General features: G+C 45.2%; 3 protein-coding genes across 5 annotated transcripts in view; 2 read left to right on the top strand and 1 right to left on the bottom strand.

The window, feature by feature from the left end:
• Positions 1–22,594, bottom strand: part of LOC143790648 (UPF0462 protein C4orf33 homolog) — a 127,015-nt gene extending 104,421 nt beyond the window's left edge. Inside the window, exon 1 of one of the 3 annotated variants that reach the window (XM_077279157.1) lies at positions 22,480–22,594. The gene's annotated coding sequence lies outside the window, so the exon portion shown is untranslated. The other 2 variants (XM_077279158.1, XM_077279159.1) reach the window with 2 other exon arrangements.
• On the top strand, positions 12,576–13,989 carry LOC143790618 (uncharacterized). The gene is made up of 3 exons (XM_077279137.1): positions 12,576–12,626; positions 12,720–12,879; positions 12,993–13,989. Exons 2-3 carry the CDS (start codon positions 12,785–12,787, stop codon positions 13,987–13,989), a joined length of 1,092 nt encoding a protein of 363 aa, XP_077135252.1. The 5' UTR covers positions 12,576–12,626; positions 12,720–12,784.
• SCLT1 (sodium channel and clathrin linker 1) overlaps positions 22,473–22,862 on the top strand; it is a 227,512-nt gene continuing 227,122 nt past the window's right edge. Inside the window, exon 1 of the mRNA XM_077279151.1 lies at positions 22,473–22,706. The gene's annotated coding sequence lies outside the window, so the exon portion shown is untranslated. The remainder of the gene's footprint in view (positions 22,707–22,862) is intronic.

The following is a 22,862-nucleotide window of genomic DNA, read 5'->3' as shown; positions in this document are numbered from 1 at the left end:
ACACTTAGTTCTTTACTAGTGATGAGAGAGTATACTCGTTGCTCGGGTTTTCCTGAGCACGCTCGGGTGTTCTTCGAGTATTTGTGAGTGCTCAGGAGATTTAGTTTTCGTCACTGCAGCTGAATAATTTACAGCTGCTAGACAGCCTGAATACAGCTTCTTATCCTATGTCATATTGCAAGACTCGTTAAAGGGTTGATTGTGACTTGTAGGATCGCTACTTCCAACAGGTGGCGCTATAGAGTTCAAGTCCTTTTTTTCTCTGAACAGGCAATTTGCATATCGCATACATGTGGTGATTCCCTAAACCAGGCAACCCCCACATGTACTCAGGCTGGCCAGCAGCCGTAAATCATGCAGCTGAGGTTATGAAAACTAAATCTCCGAACACTAACAAATACTCGGAGATCACCTGAGCGTGCTGGGGAAAACCCGAGCAACGAGTATACTCTCTCATCACTATTCTTTACCCATTAGGGAGACTAAAGCTCCCAGGGTTCGGGAAGCATGAATGAGCTAGTATTCTTGGAGAATGACATGGTCCTCTTTCTTTTACCTGCTGCCCGTGTGAAAAGTGTGATTCAGAATAAATGCAAACAGCGGCACATATCCAGCTGCCAAATCTTGTGATGCGGCATCACACATATAGTGACACCGCATGCGATTCCTCTGCTAGCTGGGCGCCATTAAGATCCTGTTCTCCTGAGGGACACCGCTAGTCTTTCCCATCCTTCAGGTATAGATTAAAAATTGATAACAGCAGAAGGGAACAAATTTAAAAAAATAAATAAAATAAAAAATGACCGTTCCATAGATGTGAAAGCCAAATGCAATCGTTCTTAAAGGGACGATAGACTCAAAGATTACTTTATTCGCAATGTTTTATAGACCTCTCCGAGCTGAAGAAGATCTAAAGGTTGGGAACAGCGGCTTTATTCAGGAGAATGCCATGGAAGACCGAGAAGTACCCGACTTTCCTACGATAATAAAGCAACAAAGGCTTAGTAATGTATGCCTGATTTAACATTTTACACAGATAAGAACTCTATACGGCACATTTATAAGGAGTGGCCCTTTTGGATCAGCAAAAAATTTAGTGACATCCGCTAAATCCACAAAAAATATATTCTGGTACAGGAGTAAGACAGAAAATGAAGCGAAGGATGGATAATTATTAGTGATGAGCGAATATACTCAGTACTCCAGATTTCTCGAGCATGCTCAGGTGTCCTCCGAGTATTTTTTAGTGCTCGGAGATTTAGGCTATGTGCACACATTGCGGATTTTGCTGCGAATCTGCAGCAGTTTTCCATGAGTTTACAGTACAATGTAAACCTATGGAAAACAGAAACCGCTGTGCACATGCTGCAGAAAAAAACGCGTGGAAACGCTGCGGATTACATTCCGCAGCATGTCAATTTTTTGTGTAGTTTCTGCCTGCTCCTCAATAGGAATCTGCAGGTGTAAAACCGCAGGTGGAATCCGCACAAAATGCACAGGTAAAACGCAATGCCTTTTACCTGCGGATTTCTCAAATCTCCTGCGGAAAAATCTGCAGACCTCAAGAATACGTGTGCACATACCCTTAGTTTTTATTGCCGCAGCTGAATGATTTACATCTGTTAGCCAGCATAAGTACATGTGGGGGTTGCCTGGTTGCTAGGGAACCCCCACATGTAATCAAGCTGGCTAACAGATGTAAATCATTCAGCTGCGGCAAGAAAAACTAAATCTCCGAGCACTAAAAAATACTCGGAGGACCCCGAGCATGCTCGAAAAATCTCGAGTACCGAGTATATTCGCTCAGCACTATTAATGATACTACACCTCAGAGCGAAAAAGGGCCATGATGTCCAAAAATATGACAAACCTGTCACTCAAAAGTATGACAGGCGCTATTCTGGACTGCATAGGCTGCTTTCACACATCAGTTTTTTGCCATCAGTCGCAATCCGTCAAATTTTGAAAAAAACGGATCCGCCAGATTGTGAAAAACTGATGTGACGGTTTTCACCGAATCTGACTAGCTGATCCGGATATTGGATCCTAAAAAATTTGGAGCATGCTCAGTTTAAAAAAAATAGAATCTGTCACCAGAATCAGTCATTTGATGGATCCGGCCCCATAGGCTTCCATTCTAGCAAACGATGTATAGCAACGGATCTGTCGCTGTCTGTTTTTTCGACGGACAGAAAACTTTACTTTATCCATTGTCTCCGGCGGCTGGACTGACAATTTTTGACGGATCCGTCGAACGACAGATGAAACGTGAGGCCATCCGTCGCTAATCCAAGTCTATGAGAAAAAAAACGATCCGGTGGCAACAGTCGCTGCAATCATTTTTTCAAAATTCAACGGATTGTGCCTGATGGCAAAAAACTGATGTGTGAACGTAGCCTAAGAAAAAATAAAACACATGTGAAAGAAAGTAAAACAAGGTCCAAAGTTTCATGCTTTAGAGTCTGCCCCCATTGACTTCAACTAGACCATCACGAACGGCGCAGCGCACACTCATAGTCTTACCACTGGTTTTCTGGGGCAAAAGTTGTGATGAATTGGCCCCAATGTCTCTGCAGGGGAATAACTGAATCCTACTTTTGGGGGTTTCAGACGGAACCTACAATGGGGTCTGTAATATGGATGTGGTAGCCTGAACCTGGCCCAATGACAGTGATCTCTCTGGCAGTATTTGGTGGGTTTTGGATTATGCCCCCAGCTCTAGGTGTATAGTCATACTGAGCCTGGAGGAAAGTCAGCAGAAGCAAACCTGTAACAGACCAGTGGGGCCGTGTGCATGCAGCGGCGCTCATTGGCATGCCAGGCTTGTGCTGCCACTAGTTACTCAGATTCTACGTCTCTGGCTGAGAAGAATATAAAACCAGGGATTTAAGCAAGTACTGTAGTTCATGAATGATGGATGGATAAATATTAGCAGAAAGTGATCTAGCACAGGGGGAGTGCAGAATTCCTTTGTTTAATTTCATGCTGAGATGTGCTTATGCCAACATCGAAGTCTCTATATTATGATGGGAAAGGTCAGATATGTCACTGTGAATTTACATGAGCATCCTTAGCTAAACAGTAGACGGTAGGGGCATTAGTGTTCATGTGAGCTGTCAAATATTGGAGAAGTTCACAGCTTTACTGAGTGGTTTCAAGGTGAATTACAGAAATATTGAGAGTGTAAAGATGGCCGATTCATGGCTCCTGCACCTACAGGCATCACTGCCCCATAGGGATCATCACTTTTCATTATTGCCCTTCTTATCCCCCACACTAGATCCAGGTAGAGCAGGTTCTTGCTATGTAATCTGAGAGAATATTCTGGGCAGACACCAGGATTCCAGTGATGTGTCACTTACTGTGCTGTTGCTGTTTCAATACAACTGTTATATCAGCAGGAGATTATCCCTACAGGACAAGCTTCCTCGTGCCTTGTAGTCCAGCCATGCTCCCACCACTGATTAGCAGTCTTCTGTCAATATACAGTGCACACAGGAGGCTGCCAATCAGTGATGTGGGCAGGATTATACATAAACCAAACATCTGAGCACTGCCAAATCTGAAGCAGAGAAAACGGATTTTGGCATAACTGGTGCATCCAGTCACATAGCAATACCGCTCTGGAATCAGGGTCTCTGTCCCTACATCATGCTGCTGTCAGATTACATAGCAAAACCTGAAGACAGATTCCCTTTTACAGGAGCACTCCTGGACCCCATATGAAAAAGAAGGGTTAGTCTGAAATTAATTTCTATGATGTCTTCAGTTTTGATAATTCCTTTGGGAGCTAAGAACGGTCGATGGAGCATCACCGCTGACATCATGCTGATTGACAGCCAGCTCCCTGTAGTTAGGCAATGGTGAGCCAGCTGTCAATCAGCATGACATCAGCAGGGATTCCGTGTTGAAAGAGCAGAACGGTAAAGGAGTTGCCTAAAAGAGGGGGGACGCATCGGAAGAAGCAGTCAGTGACCACTCTGGGCAAGAGCAAATACCACGGGGCAAAACAGGCAGGTAGTTAGCAAATACCTACCAGTAAGTTCTTAGCCAAAGAGCGGGGAAAAAAGAAAAAAGTAGTCCCAGATAACCCTTTTAAGCCCATACAACAGCTGGATTTTCTCTAATAAAGCTGCACTATTGGAAGAAATTGGATCCATTGGATTACTATGAATTACTAATTATGAAGTCTGACAAGCTACTAATCATTTAAAGCCGCTTGTCTGGGGCACATGACTGGTACCTTTGATATAAAAGTGTAACACTCATTAGTCTCCGCTAGCCAAGACGCCCTAATTACCCCAACAAAGGAGCTTAGGTGACCTTCACAGTCAGAACAGAGCTGCCATCACTTCCATTGTCTCTAGCACTCTGCCCTTTCTATTTCAGCTTTTTTCAGTCCTCCGATGTACCAGTATAGCAGGCCCCTTTCACCCCTACGACCAGTGACATGCCAACAAAATGGGAGAGTGACATACGGCTGTGAGGACACATGACAGAACTACCACACTCATACCACGTCCACATTCGGATGATGAGGGGATCTCAGCTGTGTGGGGCCCCCAGACAACCCCTATAAATCACATATCAGCAATCCTAAGCTGCATCGATGGAAACGTCTGCTATATTCTTGTGCACACCTTGCAGATTTGATGCGTTGTTTGGCATGCAGATTTCCTAGCAATCCTGATGCAAAGTGAATGATAAACCTGAGATCTCATGCGCACGTTGAGTATTTTTGACTTGCAGAAAATAATCTGAAGGCGTCAATTCTCTGTATTTCATAACTGACTTCACTCAAATCAGTCAAAAATAAGCACGCAAAACCGCACCAAAAATGCCTGTTTTTCCAGCTGCATTTTTCCTGCCAAGAGATGCAGAAATCATTGCATCCATTTCCTCAACGTGTGCACATAGTATTAGGAGAGCGGGTGGTGATCAAGGCTTTCATCGCAGAGCCAGAATGGTGGGTCATACCTTTGCATTACATAGGCAGACCATGTCATTGTAAGGACTTACTATACGTGGATGGCTACATTCAGTATATTGTCATTTATGGACTTATCCAGTGGATATATAGTTTGAAACTGTGGACTTCTGGACTGAGCATGGCTTCTCTACCCATAAACCATCCATTGAGGACTAAAGTGTGTAACATGATTAGTGAGACCCCCTATATCTTACATGGGGCAGTGCAGGACGCAGGACATATCCACTCTCATTTCTGCATCTCCCAGCATCTCACAAAGCCCTCCAATTTGGGGTTTTCATCCTTAGCTATGTGCACACGATGCGTTTTTGATGCGTCCAAAAACAGTATGGAGTCCTTATGCCAGCTAATTCAATGACAATCCTGAAGTGTTGTGCACATGATCAGTACATTTCCCTGCTTATCGGCAGTGCGTTTTTTTCTGCAGCATGTCAATTGTTTTTGCATTTCTGCAGCGTTTCAGCACCCATTGACTTCAATTGAGTCAGTCAAATCCGCAGCAAAAACACAGGTATAAAAATGTTTGCAGATTTGAAGCAGAATTGCTGAGTTTTTGTATTGCGGTAATCTATGATGTTTCCCCTGCTGTCATCTGTGTGACAGAGGGGGAAATACGGGCGCAGTGGTTCTTATCGGCAGTAACGCTACCGCCAGTAAGACCGTCAGTCAGTGCCATGCGGGGTAACACTGTCAGCATTACCCCGTGACTGTCCCTACCGCCGCTACTGTAGGTCAGAGCGCTGCGGGATCATACTGTCAGATGTCAGCGTGATGCCGCAGCTGACTGTGACCCGCGGTAAAAAGCTGGCGCGGGCCGATGAGACTGCTGCTCCCATTGGGCTAGGTCTGCTGTCACTAATAACAGTAACAGCAGGTGCCACTAATGGGACAAGTATCATCTGCTCTCAGGTAAAACACCTCACCTAACACTAAATCCCCAATGCCCTTGTCTCCTAGAAATAAAGTAAAATAATAAAGCAACATATATTCATCTGTCCGCTGTAATCGAGAGAGATATTTGGACGGATCCGGAAAAAAAAACGGATGAAACATCTGGCTATCAGGCGCAAACAGAACTCTATGAGAAAAAAAAGGATCTGGCGCAAAAAAAAAAAAAAAAAAAGACAGATCCTTTTTTTTTTTTTTTCTCTTTTCAAAACTTGCCAGATTATGCCTGACGGCAAAAACCTGATGTGTGGAAGTAGCTTTACACGCAGTGAATTCGCTCGTGTAGAACAGCCTTCTGTTTTCTCCTTAATCTATGTGCACACGTTGCAGATTTGCTGAGTTATAGTCTGGGTTTTTCGGCATGGATTTGTGACAAAACCTGATTGCCAGCAAAGTGAATGAGAAACCTGGTGTGTCATGCACATGTTGAATATTTTTGACTTGCAGATTTGATGCAGAATATAATCTGCAGCGTTTTTCACCACTGAAGTCACTAAAATTAAAAACGCCACCAAAAATGCACATTTTTGCAGCTTCATTTTTGCTGCCAAGAGATGCAGAAATACCTTTAGGCTATGTGCACACTTGGCGTTTTTGCTGTGTTTTTTTATTTTAATACAAAATTTTCAGCTGCGTTTTCCAGCAACAGCAAAGTCTATGAGATTTCAGAAATCTCATGAACACACAGGTTTTGTGCTGTTGTACCTTGTGCTCTACCTGGTTTTTGCAGAATAGAGATTGTCCCTTCTTTCAGCATTTTTTCACCCATTAAAAATAATGGGTGGTGAAAAAAACGCAGGACACGCATGTAACGTTCACTACTGAGCACTATGGTGCAGGCAACGGAGGATTATGTCCTGACGCTAGCCAGTGCCAACATTCTTTGTGATATGAATTGGCATACTTGGCACTCCCGTCCTAATGGTAAAGGTAGTCGTGGCAGGCTCCTATATAATGCCTATACGGCAGCCCCAGATTCGCCTATGTGATGTCTGTAGCAGCCTCAGTGTCTCCTGTGTGATGTATATACAGCAGTCTCAGTGTCTCCTATGTGATGTATACAGCAGACCTTCCACTGCACGAGTTCTAGAATGTTACGTGAGCAGTGATGAAATATATATATATATATATATATATATATATATATATATATCTCTATCTATCTATCTATCTATCTGTGTTCAGAACTTACCGCTGTGAGTCCTTTCCAAAATTAGAGTCAACTGTGCTTCAGACCAACGCAAACCTGGAATAGCAGTTGCGAGTAACAACACCATCAATACCACCCAACATCACACATCTCTACAAAGGAATTCCATCCGTCACATTAGGGGTGAGTTAGTTTGACCAAATATAGCAGGATCAATTTTTAGGCCACGTTCATTATTTGGTCAGTATCCGAGGGAAAGTGTAATAGAAACACGTCACCGTGTCTGCATTTTTCACCCACTCGTTTTGGATTATAAATACTGATTTAAATACTGATTTAAAATGAACGTGGCCTTAAGTTGATAATTTTGCATGGAGGTTATAAATATTCGAATAGCCCTTGGTAGAAAAAGGGTTCCCCACCCATGACCCAATGCATCAGTACAGCCTGACAAAGCCTATATGAAGCTGATAATCGTATTGTCTATACTCTCCTACATAAGCCAATATAGCAGAAGTACACAGTCAGGGAGCTGTGATCTCCTACATTAGAAGTGTGGCACAGCTACAGCACAGGTCCTAGTGCGGACCGTGTCGTGTGTTATTCATGGACAGTATGCTTACCGCAAACATGGCTGTGTGAACATTGTACAGAACAGTGCAGGCTGAGTGCACTCGCGGCTTCCAGCTCAGTAACAGCTGCCTGCGACTACAAGGCTCTGGAGGATTGGAGCTTATTTTACATCCCTCACAAGCAGAGATGCTACTGTGCATTTTTTATACCCCATGAATGACCTTTAGATACTAATACAATCCTTCTGCTTCACTGCTACGTGAAATACGTTTTGCATTATGTACATGCTCATTGTAAGATTTTGCACAAGGTACAACCATATATTGTACACAAAGTTTGGCCTTAAAGGGGTTTCCTATTATCAGAAAATTGGACCCCAAATGCTGTAAACTACATAAAATAACAGAAGGTGCGCATCCTCCTCGGTGCAGCAGTGACAGCACGCATCACCACCGCAGCCTGAGATCAATAGCTTGTGCAGCCTACCCGAGACCAGTGATTGGCTGCAGCGGTGATGATGCTCGCTGCCGACATGACGTCACTACAGCAACTACAACAAGGAGACCAGAGCAACATCAGGCAGCCGGCACCAGATCCGAGGACTTTCCCGAAAGTGGAAAACCACTTAAATGACCAGGAATTAGATTGCACATTAAAGGGCCTTTCTCAGTGTTTCTTGAGGAACGCACTCATCCTCTGAGGGACACATTCTGGTTGCCAGGAGTGGTGCACATCTGAAGATTGACAGCACTGACCAGCGTGTCTCAGAATTACATTGAGAGCTTGTGATCATTAGCGCTGATTTCCGCTCAGGCAGAAGTTAGGGGGGGCACAAGATGGCGAATCATAACTGGAGTGGCGCTGGGAAATCCATTACTAGAGGCAGGGGGGCCTTATATTTGTGCCACCACTCCAGCACTGAAATGGGAGAAAAAAAATAAAAATAAAAATCACTGCAGATCTACCAGTTCTCTGGATGCCGAGCTCTGTGGAATCCCACCCACACCACTGATTGGCAGCTGTGCATAGGAAGAAAGCTGCCAATCAGTGGTGGAGGCGGGGTTACACAGTGCTCATGAATATGGAGGACTACAAGGCAGCACGTTTACTAGTCCTCCAGTGCTAATCTGCTACTGATAAAACTAATTACCGGTATATACAAATTACAGCCAGGAGTCCAGTAAGTGAGACATCACTGGAATCAGGAATCTGTCTACATTATGCTGCTCTCAGATTAGGTGGCAAAAAAAAAAAAAATCTGGTGACAGATTTTCAATAATAGATTGTAAAAAAAAAAAAAAAATATATATATATATATATATATATATATATATATATATATATATATATATATATATATACATACATACATACACGCACACATACATACACGCACACATACATACACGCACACATACATACACGCACACATACACACACGCACACACACTTAACATAAAAACCTGATTTAACCAATAATCACAAATAATTCTAAGCATAGGAGCAGGATAGGCAGATAGCCCAGATAGGTAGTACTGGTGTATTTATTACTTAGGGATTTAAATAGGATGATTTCTGGTGACATATTCCATTTATATTGGGTGTCACATGAAGATAACCCATGTCCATATTCCGCTGCATAACTAAAGTGAAAGCATAGGGGCCCATTGACTATTATGGAAGATGTCTAGGAACTATTTGGTTTTTAAAACGAAAGCGCATCATGCCAAAATTTGTATTCTTCTCTGAAAATTGACACATAGTGGAACCCAGATGAGCTCCATAATAGTCATTGAGCCCTGTGTTTCTATTTGAACATGAACTGCATTTGTCAGATAAATGAAACTTCACATAAATGAATACTACAGGCAGGTATAAGAAACTTTGTAATGCGTCTTAGGCTACTTTCACACTAGCGTTAACTGCATTACGTTTCAAAACGTCTTTTTTCAGAAAAAACGCATCCAGCAAAACTTTTTGCTGGATGCGTTTTTTTCCCATAGACTTGTATTGGCGACGTATGGCGACGGATTGGCATACGTCGTGTACGTTTTACGACGGATGCGTCGAAATTTGGCGACACGTCGTCTCAAAAAAACGTAGATTGTAACGTTTTTTGTCTCCGCCTAAAAAACGTGTCGCGACGCATCCTGCGGCATACGTCGTTGGCTGCAATGGAAGCCTATGAGCGACGGATGCGTCGGGACACGTCGTACGACGCAATACAGCGCTGCAATACGTTTTTTTTACACTGAGCATGCTCAGAAGAAGTATTTTGTTGCCAATTGGTCAGACACCCCCAAATCTATATAAACCTGGCCTGGGCCTTCAACCCCACATATGCCAGCAAGATCCAGAGAGAAGACTGCCAGCAAGAGCCCAGCCAGCAACAGGACCCCAGCCAGCCACAAGACCCCAGCCAGCCACAGGAGCCAGCCACCATAGAGCCAGCCACAGGAGACAGACACAGGACCCCAGCCAGCCACAAGACCCCAGCCAGCCACAGGAGCCAGCCACCATAGAGCCAGCCACAGGAGACAGACATAGGACCCCAGCCAGCCACAAGACCCCAGCCAGCCACAGGACTCCAGCCACAGGAGCCAGCCACCATAGAGCCAGTGTGAGTATTGCAATTTTTGTGTGCATCTGTGTGCCTGTGCATTTGTGTGTGTATATGAGGTACTGACTACAGAAAGAGCTTAAAACCTGAAGAGAACCTGAGGCCTGCCATCGTCCTGCACCAGCCAGTGCCATGCTAGAGTCCAGATGCAGCCTGATTCCAGCCACTGTGAAGACCTGCTGCTTCAGCCAAAGGATTGTCAGCCTTTTGTATGTGTGTGTGTGTGTGTGTGTGTGTATGCGTCTTCTGATTGGGTTCACCTTTCTGCCTTTGTTGTACATATGTGTATTTGCATAAAGCTATGTGCGTGCATGTGTATGTGTGTATTTTTTTACGGCTGTGTGATTTTGTATCATGTGCCTGCACCATATTATGCCTTTGCCAATTTTATGCCTGTTCATGTGGGAGGGTATGTGTCCATGTGCAGGATTGCATCAGGATGTGGTCAGGATTTTCCATCAGTATTTGTACGCCAAAACCAGGAGTGGGTGATAAAATCAAAAGTGTGCCTGTTTTCCTATTATACTTTACCTAATTTTTACACTCCTGGTTTTGGCTTTACAAATACTGATGGGAAATCCTGACCAAATTCTGAGGCGATCCGGAATGTGGAAACATACCATGCATGTTTTTGTGTACGTCTTGTTGATTGCATGTGCATTTGTCCATGCTGTAATTGGTTATTTGCCTTTTTCTGATGTATGGACTGTATAGTGGTCTGTGCAGCATGTGGTTTAAGTGTGTTTTTTTTTTTTTTTTTTAAATCTGATGTGTTTTTTAAAAAAGTCTAGCGGTCTGCAGCTTGTGGTTTGAATGTGTGAGTGTGGGGTTTTTCTATTTAATAAAAGTGTTGATTTTATTTTAATTACTGTTATAACCATTAGCAGTTGAAGTACTTGTATTTAAAATAAAGAGCATGTCAGCTCCTAATTGTGATTTTTAAAAAAAGAGAGAAAAAAAATAATAATAATAAAATATGTTTTAAAAAAATGTCCGTAGTATTATTTCATAAAGGTAAATTTAAAACTGGTGTATGTACCAATGGTTACACATGCAATACAGGGTTGGTTGAGGGCTCATTTTTTTTAATAAAGGTTAACCTGTAAAGTTTTTTTTTTTTTTTGGGGGGGGGGGGGGGAGGTTATTTTTTTTAAATAAAATGTGTCAAATATATTTTTTCATAGTGTTAACATTTTAAAATTTTATTTTTTGGGACATGGAAATGAATGGTATAACGTGCAACTTTTTGGGGGTTTTTGTTGTTCACCTGTATGAACATTTCTGACATCATTTCAGTAGGGTGTTTATCATTGAACATTACCTAGTTCAGGGGGTGGTCTAACTATAGATCCATTATACATATTAACAGATAAACCAGGACCGCAGCCACTGACCAGCCCACCAGGACCACAGCCGCTGCCCACCAGGACCACAGCTAAGTGTTAGAAGTAAGTTTTGAAGACCCACAATCTGCTACTTCAATGTGTCGAGCAGATTGCAAGTGTCTCTTTAACTTACAGAAACACCAGGACCACAGCCGCTGCCCACCAGGACCACAGCCGCTGCCCACCAGGACCACAGCCGCTGCCCACCAGGACCACAAAACAATGTCCTCTTCTGACAGCCCTCCTCCACAGCAACAGCGTGTATCGGTAAAAGTTAACGCAAAAAATGGGTTTATTTTTTTTTGGTTTTTTAAAATTACATTTTGATGTCTAACCACATGCATAAATTATGTTTCAACAGGAAGCTGAATCAGATGAGGAGCTGTCAGAAGGGGGCGAGACGGGTGGAGAGATGCTAGTGGAGGAGGAACCAAGTGTAAGTAGTGGTGAAACAGTTTTTTCGCACATCACACTGCACCATACACAAAACAGATTTTCATACATAACTAAACACAGAAAATATATGCCTACATTACTGAGAATTTGTTTCCTTTATTTCAGGCTGCTGCTGCTGCTGCTCCTGCTGCTGCCGCTGAAGGTTCTCCCAGACAATCCCAGAGTCGGCGGACTCGTCGCCGCGGTCGGCCATCAGTGAGTTGTTTTTTTTTGGGAGGGGGATTCTATTGGTACTTAGTGTTTCAGTGTACTAATAAGTTTGTTTTTCTTCTTCCTTTTTTTTGGCACAGGCTTCACAGCGTGCTCCCGCAGTAGATGACGATGAAGACGATGACATCGACATTGATAATCTAATTGAGGAGGTTCGCGAGCGGGAGCCGCTGTGGAACATGGCTGACCGCAGGCATGCTGATACCGGTGTCACCCGTCGGCTCTGGGACGAAGTGTGTCGCAACCTGTTTCCAAGGTGGGAGAGCCTTCATCCTCAGCAGCAGAGCAAACTAGGTAAGTATTCACTTTCCAGTGATGTTTTGAGCTGACTGTAATGTATTGCATTTACCAATTTTTTGTTTTTTCTTTTGATTCTTGTCTTCACAGTTGGAAAGATTAGGAAGCGGTGGCGGTCACTGAGGGATCGCTTTAAGAGGGAATTCAACGATGAGATGCAGGCCCCGAGTGGCTCTGCAGGAAGGAAGAGGAGCAAATATAAATATGGCCAGGCCCTCTCCTTCCTGAGGCGAACCATGCTAAGCAGAGTGTAAGTATTCTACAGCCCACTAATAACCATGTTAACCTGTCTACTTAGTTTGCTTTCAGTCAGGGCTTTTTCATTCCAATGTATTAATTTTTTTTTTTTTTTTTCTTTCACAGCACCTTCTCCAGCCACCGGGCGCCTGCATCTTCCTCTGCGCCCTCTGGAGCGATCCCTCCTGAGTCCGCCACTGAGGGCCACGTCGGTAGGCCCCACACCTCTGTCCCCTCCTCTGACCCCTCTGTCCCCTCCACTTCATCCGCCCCAAGCAGTGGAGCATTATTGCAGGCTTCATTGCTCGCATCTGATGCTGAACAGTTAGCGTTCCCTTTACCCCACCCCTCTGATCCTGCCACCTCGACACCACCATTAGGTTCGTGGCGGCAGCGACTGAGGGGTCAGGAAAGGAGCTATGCTCCTGAGTTCTTACACCTGAATGCATCCTTCCAAGGCTCTTTCAAAATTTTGGGAGAGCAAGTGACTGCTGGTTTCAACATGGTGCAGTCACGCATCAGTGAAACAAGCCGTGAAACCAGCAGTCGCTTGGATAGGCTGCATTCAGCTGTAAGTCCCGATCCGGCCAATCTTTTTTTCCAATCCATGCTCATGAGCATGGAGAAGCTTTCTTTTGAGCAACAGATGCGGGTAATGAATACCTGCCATAATGCTGCACTGCAGGCCATTAATGAATCGACCCACACACCTCCCCACACCTCCACTCCAATTCCACCCCAGGCCCCATTTCCACACCATACCCCCCATTACCAAACCCAGCCCCAATACCCACACCAGCACCATTACCAAACCCAGCTCCAATCCCCACACCAGCACCATTACCAAACCCCACGCCAGTCCCACTACCCTACCCAGTCACAATACCCGACCCAGTCCCCACAACAATCCCGGCCCCCAGACCAAATTACTTCCCCAATGTTTTCCTTACTCAACTTTTCTCTTCCCCCTACCCCAACACCACCCCCCTCTGGTCAGCCTCTTGGTTTAACCCCCCCTTCCACTGCACCCCAAACAAGTAGGGTTTCCCCACCTATCGACGTGGTCCAACCTTCCTGCCCCTCCTCCTCTCATATCTCCACCCAACACTTTGAAAATTTGTAAAGTGTTATTAATGTAAATAATATTATAAAAAATGTTCAAATTTTTCAAAAAAAAAGTTGGAAAATAAAAATATATTTTTTTTGCAAAACAAAAAAAAAAAAAAAAAAAAAGAGATAAAATAAATTTCTGATTACAATTCTACTCTTTGTGTGTGTGTGGATTTAATAAGGTAATATAATAAAAAAAGGTTTAATAAAAACAAACACCAGACATGTAAAAGGTATAACATAATGGTTTTACTAGCAAGAAAACCACGCTTTTGGGCCTTTTTTTTTGGGGGGGGGGGGGGCTGAAACACTTTTTTTACATAAACAAAACACATGGGAAACAGGTTACACATGGGAAACAGGTTACACAATCATGTCTTGCCACGGGATCCGCCCGACAGGTGAGACAAAATAATCGGCAAACTGGTCCCTCATCCTTGTAACAGAACCTGTAGAGCGAACCGAGCTGCTGCGGTAGTCCCACAAGGTGGTCTCCAACTCTTCATCATCCAAAGAAACGGGCTCCTTTGACAGGACAAAGTTGTGGAGCACCACACAGGCTTTAACTACCTCGTCTATAGTTGTTGTTTTCAGCTTGATAGCCGTCAGCAGAACTCGCCACTTCGCCGTCAATATGCCAAAGGAACACTCCACTACTCTTCGTGCTCTAGTAAGCCGGTAATTAAAGACCCGCTTGGTATGGTTTAAGTTCCGGCTACTGTACGGTTTCAGTAGGTGCGGCGACAGTTGAAAGGCTTCATCACCTACAAAAACATATTCCAGGGCTGGGTCATTTGTTCCTGGCAGTGGTCTGGCTGGCGGGAAATCGTAGGTCTCTCCATAAAGGCAACGACCCATCGGAGAGTTTTTAAGAACTTGCGAATCGTTGGACCGTCCATATGCTCCGATGTCCACGGCAAGGAACCTGCAGTTGGCGTCTGCAATAGCCATAAGGACGATGGAGAAATACTTCTTATAATTATAATACTCCGATCCTGTTCCTGCCGGTTTCGCAATCCTTATATGTTTCCCGTCAACTGCACCCACACAATTAGGGAAATTGCAAATTTGCAGAAACTCTTCAGCACTTCGCAACCAGATTTCCATGGATGGTTGGGGGATATACTCTGGTTGCAAAGTGGTCCAAACAGCCCGACATGTGTCCTTCACTATTCCAGAGATAGTTGAAATGCCCAGCCTGAACTGATAATGGAGCGAAGTCATAGATTCACCCGTAGCTAGGAAACTTTAAAAAAAAAAAAAAAAAAAAGTTAGAAAAAATTGCACAGACCAACAAGTTTTAATATGGCACTGTTATTTTTTTTTAAGGACGGGACACCCAATAAAACCAGCATGAAACCAGTGTAAAAAAACAGTGGAATGTCCGCCAAGAAAACCCAAATTACATGCTGCAGAAAATAGTGCGCAATATGGCAGCGCAGTATTGTCTGCAGCATGTAATATAACATTCAAAATGACCAATGACAGAAAAAAAGCAGTTGCATGTCATCAAACCCAAAAAACAAAAAAAAAAATGCAGAAAATGCAACGCAATATTTCAGCGCAGTTTTTTCTGCAGTCTGTTATCTAACATTCAATATCAGCAATGACATTTAAATAAAGCAGTGGAATGTCCGCCAAGAAAACCAAAACTACATGCTGCAGAAAATAGTGCGCAATATGGCAGCGCAGTATTGTCTGCAGCGTGTAATATAACATCCAATATCAGCAATGAAATAAAAAAAAAAGAGGCTTACCGCAGGGTCACCATCAGCCGCTCCGCCGGTGTGATGGCAAGCCTCATCCTTGTATCCTGTCTTCGGATGACATCCTCCATTTTTGCAAGCAAAAAAATCGAAATGTTCAATCCTCATCCGCACGTAGTTGTGGAATTTGTGTGGATTGTGCCGCAACTCCAGGTAGAGAGTGGACTGGACACCCCGGGTCATCCGTAGTTCATTAATTGGATGAATCCACAGTCGTCTCCGTCTCCGTTGCTGCAGAAGCATCCTACGCCTTTCCGCTGCCGCCTCCTTCTCCCGCACTATGATATCCAGGCGATTCGTCTCAAAGATAACGTCGGTAACCAAACTAGCAATCCTCCCAAGAACACCTTCCATCACTGCCACAAAACTAAAACCCACAAAGATGGGCTGTAAATACAGTACTATATAGTTTTTCAAATTTTCCAGTAGCCAATCAAATTTTGGGAGCCTCCCCTTTTAAAAACGGATCCGTCGGAAAAACAGATACAACGGATGGTAAAACGTATGCAACGCATCCAGTATTTGACAGAAACGTTTAGCGGATTTGCGACGGATCCGTCGAAATGCTGGATGCGTGGCATACGTTTGTCACCGTTTTTCACTTTTTTGACGCATCCGTTTTTTCGGCAAAAAAACGGATTTGCGACGTAATGCAGTTAACGCTAGTGTGAAAGTAGCCTTAGAGAAAACTACTTTCTCCACTCACCAGCAACTTCTCCCATCCCCCCTGCTTCCTGAACTAAAAATCCACTCTAAAAAAATACAATTAGACTTACCGGTAATTCAGTTTCTAATAACCCCGCACCACAGCACACAGAAGGACGTAACCTCACCCTAATAGGGACAGGAAACACAAAAAGAGGTCAAATAACATTGGAGAGAATGTGGGAGGGGCTATATGACCTCTGTGTTTCCGGTCCCTATTAGGGTGAGGTTACATCCTCCTGTGTGTTGTTGTGGTGGGTTATTTGAAACTGAATTACCAGTAAGTCCAATTCTATTTTCTCCAATAACCCCCTACAACAGCACCATAGGAGGAATACCAAAGACTAATGCCTAGGGACAATAGCCTGGAGAACTTTTCTTCCAAAAGACAAATCTCTAATGGATGCCAAGGCAAGTCTACAAAGCTTGGAAAAAGTATGGACCAATAACCAGGTAGCAGCTCTGCTCGATGGAAGCGATGGCTTTTTCAGTCCAGGAGTCAAATACCGCCCTAGTATAATGAGCTGTGAATTTCTCTGGAGGCGAGAGATTCTGGATCTGGTATGCTTCGGTAATCACTCCTTTTATCCAGTTGGCAATTGTGGTCTTGGAAGTCTTATTCCCCTTTTTCTGGCCATGAAGTTGAACAAACAAATTTTTGCCTTTCCTCCACTCATGCGTCTCCTGGAGATAATGAAGGGCCACTCTTCTGTTTAGAGTATGGAATTCCTCTTCCTTCTTGTTTGTTGGATTCTGGCAGAAGGGGAGTAGAGTTATCTCTTGAGATCTGTGAAACTCAGACTACCTTGGGTAAAAACTATGGGTCGACGTAAAGCACAAGTCGGTCTTCCAGTATTCTCAAGTACGGTTCGTTCATTGAGAGAGCCTGCAGTTCGCCCACCAGTCTAGCTGTATTGATCTCTACCAAGAAAGCCATCTTCCAGGACGGTCTGTCCAGTGTTATAAAGGCTCAAAGGGTCAGCTCCTTAATGATTCTGTTTAAGAGGCACGTGGCCTGTAAAATTGAGAATTCAGAAGCTAGGCCGCTAGGTGTAAAATTCTCGAGGTCTGGATGGCAAGTTGGCACCTGGTGAAGAAAGTTTCAGATTTGTGGAAGGATCAGGGGAAAATCCAGTCAGGTTGATTAAGGTGCCCAAGTAGCTTCTTTTTGGCCAGAGTGGTGCGATCAATATTACTCTTATTTTCTGAAGAGTGATTGGTAGAATTGGGATTGGAGGGAAGGCGTATGCCACCCTAAACTTCCAATGGTGGGCAAATGTATCTATGCCTAGACAGGCATCGTCTGTGTTCAAAGAGCAGTATCGGGTTTCCTTTGCATTCTGGCGTCCTGCAAACAGATCTACTTCTGGGAAACCTGGTGAGTATCTGGAAGACTTCTTAATTTAGACTCCAATCCCCCGGGTGAATATCTTTCCTGCTCAGGAAGTTGGCCTGTACGTTGACTGATTTTTTTAAATGGAGTGCTGAGGAGAGATGTTATTCGGCCGAGGAAAATATTCTTGCCGAAATAGTCTTCAGGTCTTCGTGTTTTGTGCTTCCTCGGTGACAAATGTGCGCGACTGTAGTTACGTTGTCTGAATAGTCTTACATGGTAGTCGCGAATCAGAGATGTTGCTGATCTGAGCACTTCTTCTACCGCCTTTAAATTCCCTGAAATTGGATGACTGCTGGCTGATTTCTGCTGACCATAGTCCCTGGAAGGAGGTTTGGGAGACAATGGCTCCCCATCCTCTTTTGCTGGCTTATACCTTTATGGTCACCAGAGGGTCCTGGATCCAAGGAACTCCTGTTTAACTTTCTCTGTCTGATCCATCAGGATAGAGATGCTTTTTTCCTGGCAGGTACTGAGATTTTTTGACCAGGAACTCTGGGGATCCATCTCAATTTGTAAGAATATGGGTCTGGAGTGTTCTGGGATGTGCTTGGGCCCAGGCTAGTGTCGGGATGCAAGAGGTCATTGAGCCAAGCACCGACATAGCGAACCTCACTAATATCAATCTTTTGCTTCGTAGAATGCCTACCCTATCCTCAGTTTTAGCCGATATAAGTTACGGCCATCACCTTTCAGGGCTGATATACAGCATTCTATAATGCTGTATATCTGCCCCCAACCTGACCTGTAAGAGAAGAAAAACAAGTTATTATGCTCACCTGCAGGGCGGTCTGGTCCGAGGGGTGTCGCAGGTCTTGGTCAGGCGCCTTCCATCTTCTTATGATCGCCGCCCTCCTGCTTGCTTTGTGTGGATGAAGCGTCCCTGCATCATCCACACAGACTCCCCGGCATCGCGCTCCGGAGCAGGCGTACTTATCTGCCCTGTTGAGGGTAGAGCAAAGTACTGCAGAGCGCAGGTGCTGGGGCTCTTTGACCTTTCATGTGGATGACGCAGGGGCGGGTCATCCACAAGAAGCAAGCAGGAGGGTGGCATCAGAAGAAGATGGGAGGCGCTGGATCAGGACAAGCGACACCACTCGGACCAGACCGCCTCACAGGTGAGTATAATAAGATATTTTTCTTCTTTTACAGGTCGAGTCGGGGGCAGATATTCAGCATTATAGAATACTGTATATCAGCCCTGAAAGGTGATGACTAACTTACATCAGGCAAAAAAGGTGACAGGTCCCCTTTAAGGCAATCTGAAGTCTTTGTGAAGACAGTCGGGTTATTCTCACTGTGTGGAATAGGAAGCAAACTCTATCTTTACCCCCTCTTAGTTGGATTTTAGAATCCATGGGTTTGAACAAAATCTGCGCCATTGGGGCAGGAATCCTGAAATGAAACCACCACTTTCCTTTTGGTGTCATGGTTTGTTCTGACGTTGGCCCTGGGAGAGAAATAAATTCCTGCCCCGGCCGCCTTTTGGGTAGCTCCGCCTTCTTGACTTCTCTTTTCCTTTGTACTGAGGAGCCTGTACTTGAGGGGGCCGAAGGGATCTTTTTCTAGAGCCTCTCGAGTCAGGCAGGAATTTCGTTTTGTATGAAACCTTCTCAAGTAATTCGTCTCACAGAATTTGATAAGGTTGACAATCTTGCTGCCACCCTCACAGATTCTGCCGATGCATCAGCTAGAAATCCCGTAGCTTTTTGGAGGAGAGAGATAAAAATGATAGAATATCTTCTCTGGAAGTAACTGCAGAAAAGTGTTCTTCTAGTTGACCAAGTCAACGAGACATTGATCTATCTTAGGCCTCTTTCACACTAGCGTCGTACGACGCGCATCGCAATGCGTCGTTTTGGAGAAAAAAAACGCATCCTGCAAAATTGCTTGCAGGATGCGTTTTTTCTCCAGAGACTAACATTAGCGACGCATTGCCACACGTCGCAACCGTCGTGCGACGGTTGCGTCGGCACAAAAAAACGTTGCATGTAACGTTTTTTGGTGCGTCGTGTCCAGCATTTCCGACCGCTCATGCGCGGCCGGAACTCCGCCCCCTCCTCCCCGGAGCTCACAATGTGGCAGCGGTGCGTTGAAAAACTGCATCCGCTGCCCCCGTTGTGCGGCGCTTTCACAGTATGCGTCGGTACGTCGCCACGTCGCATTGCGACGTGCGTCGTACGACGCTGGTGTGAAAGTAGCCTAAGCACGTGAAGACCACATGAGTGTTCAGCAGTGCTGCTGAAGTCTCCCAAGATTTCTTCAGAAGGCCTTCCATTATGCGTTCCTGGGGAACTTTCAGCTGGGAGGAACCAACCGTTACACCGATGCCTCTACCTTGTGCCAGTCATTACACTGGCTACCCATCCACTCCAGAATCCAGTACAAAACTACTACCCTCATCCACAAAGCACTCCATGGCTCAGCACCACCCTACATCTCCTCTCTGGTCTCAGTCTACCACCCTACCCGTGCCCTCCGCTCCGCAAATGACCTCAGGTTAGCATCCTCAATAATCAGAACCTCCCACTCCCGTCTCCAAGACTTTTCACGTGCTGCGCCGATTCTTTGGAATGCACTACCTAGGTTAATACGATTAATCCCCACAGTTTTAAGCGTGCCCTAAAAACTCATTTGTTCAGATAGGTTAATGCGTTGAGGCGGTAGGCCAAACTATCCCTGTGTGGCCCATTAAAAAAAAACAAAAACAAACATAATCAGGTTCCTCGTATCATGTTCTCATACACTTTATACAGTTAATAGCCTCTGTGTCTGTACTGCTACATACTTAGGTAGTTAACTGGTTCATGCAGCTTTACATGAACACCCGAGCCTTACACTATGGCTGGTCCAAATAACTAAAGCAGTTGTTACCATCCACCTCTCGTGTCTCCCCTTTTCCTCATAGTTTGTAAGCTTGCGAGCAGGGCCCTCATTCCTCCTGGTATCTATTTTGAACTGTGATTTCTGTTATGTCTATTGTCTGTACAAGTCCCCTCTATAATTTGTAAAGCGCTGCGGAATATGTTGGCGCTATATAAATAAAATTATTATTATTATGATCCTCAAATGGCAGGGTTGTCTTCTTAGCTACAAGTGCAATCTGAATATCTATCTTCGGTACCTCAGACCGGCATTCCGCAGTTTTCTCATCCACTGGAAATCTCTTAGTTCAGCGGGAGTACTTAACCTCTTCTCCGGAGAATCCCATTCCCCCAGGGCTAACGTCCAGATATTCTTATATATGGGGAACACCAACTTCCGATCATCTCCTCTTGTACCGCACAGGTAGTCTTTTCCTCTTCTACCTCCATGGTCCTCCTTCCTGGCATAGGAAACTCTTCCATATTGTCAGAGAAATAATGTTCCCTATCCTAGAAGGCTTCAGCAGCAGGATTTAGCTCACCCTCTTCCAGAAGTTCCTACCGGAATGGACATTTCTTCTTGAGAGTCCGAGTCCCCTTCCTCTTTTTAGCTATTGGAGGGATATTGGGAGCAGGTGCCGACTGGGAGAAAGGCCAGGGAAGACTGGATCTCCTGGGAGACCATCCCTTTAACCTACTCCACTGAGGGTTGCTCCTCTCTGACAATTTTCTCGGTGCACCTCTCCTAGAGGTGATCAGTGGCCTAAAGGCATTAACACCTTAAAAACACCACTTATTCAGATCATCAGTCTGCCCACTGTGACGTCCGGTCTGATGCCCAGAACCTATTAGGTAACGTTCACATTTGCGTTGTTGGGCGCAGCGTCGTCGACGGACACCGACGCATGCGTCATGCGCCCCTATCTTTAACATGGGGGGGCGCATGGACATTGCCCGGTATGCGTTGTAATGCGTTTTACGACGCATGCATCATATTGACGCACAAGACAGGGCGCAGAGGACGCTACTTGTAGCATTATCCCTGCGCCGAAACTCCTGATCTTTACTATCTTATGACAAGGCATGCGTCGCCAACGCTGCACCCAACAACGCAAATGTGAACGTAGCCTTAGATGGGGGCATCCTGATCTATGTGTCATGCATTCAGTGCCCACTTTGATGCCCATTTTTGTGCCAGTTTTATAACTTTTGTAGCGGTTTTTAGAGTATTCACATCAGGGCACCTAGCTGAATTGTATTTTATTATTGTATATTTTTTATTTTTGGCATTAAACCTGTAAAAACAGAAATAAATACATAAAGAGATTGCTGAATGAGAGCCCAACTTCAGCCTCGTCTAGAAATGTCTGTTCTGCTCCTGAGCTCGGCAGCACGTTCTGCACATGCTCAGTAGTGACCAGGGCTGTGGGGTCGGGGAGATGTCACTCCGAGGTCTGGCTTACCGACGCCGCAGCCCTGGGGTTTGGGGTCTGTATTCATCTGGTGTGCGCTGGAGCCGGTGATGCACATCATTTGTGATCCTACTATACGGTTCCGCCGCTGTCTATTCCCGGCCTCCGGGTTTGGGCACAGGAGCGGTGACAGGACGCGGCACCGTCTGACCGTACCTCACAGGAGCCGCAGCAGCTCCAGTCACGAGGCTCCGCCACGTCCTAGTTCAGCAGGCTGGTGACGCGGCAGCACCGCTCCCTCCCGGGTACAGGACTGAGGGTCCCCGAGATACCGCACATCAGATCACAAGACGCCGACCTCACCTCACACCCGCCCTATGTCGCCGACAGCTGCGGCTGGTCACGCTTATCTCCGATATAAGAACTAAAGCGCTCACAGGAGGAGGAGCGATGTGATTGGCTGTTTCAAATCAGTCGGTTCCATTGGCTGGTGCTGCAGAGAAGCTTGTGGTTACCAAGGAGCCGAGCGCTTCCGGTTTCCAGAGCGTTGCAGTTACCGGATTGCCTGTGAGAGCAGCTGTACCCGACAGGTAGGTGCACTGTGCCCGGTACTCAGGAGGGAGGGAGGTGCCACTGTGCCCGGTACTCAGGAGGGAGGGAGGTGCACTGTGCCCGGTACTCAGGAGGGAGGGAGGTGCACTGTGCCCGGTACTCAGGAGGGAGGGAGGTGCCACTGTGCCCGGTAC

Source organism: Ranitomeya variabilis, chromosome 1, assembly GCF_051348905.1.
Source record: "Ranitomeya variabilis isolate aRanVar5 chromosome 1, aRanVar5.hap1, whole genome shotgun sequence".
NCBI classification, from domain to species: domain Eukaryota; kingdom Metazoa; phylum Chordata; class Amphibia; order Anura; family Dendrobatidae; genus Ranitomeya; species Ranitomeya variabilis.
The sequence above is the reverse complement of the archived record's forward strand: the minus strand, read 5'-3'. Positions and strand labels throughout refer to the sequence as shown.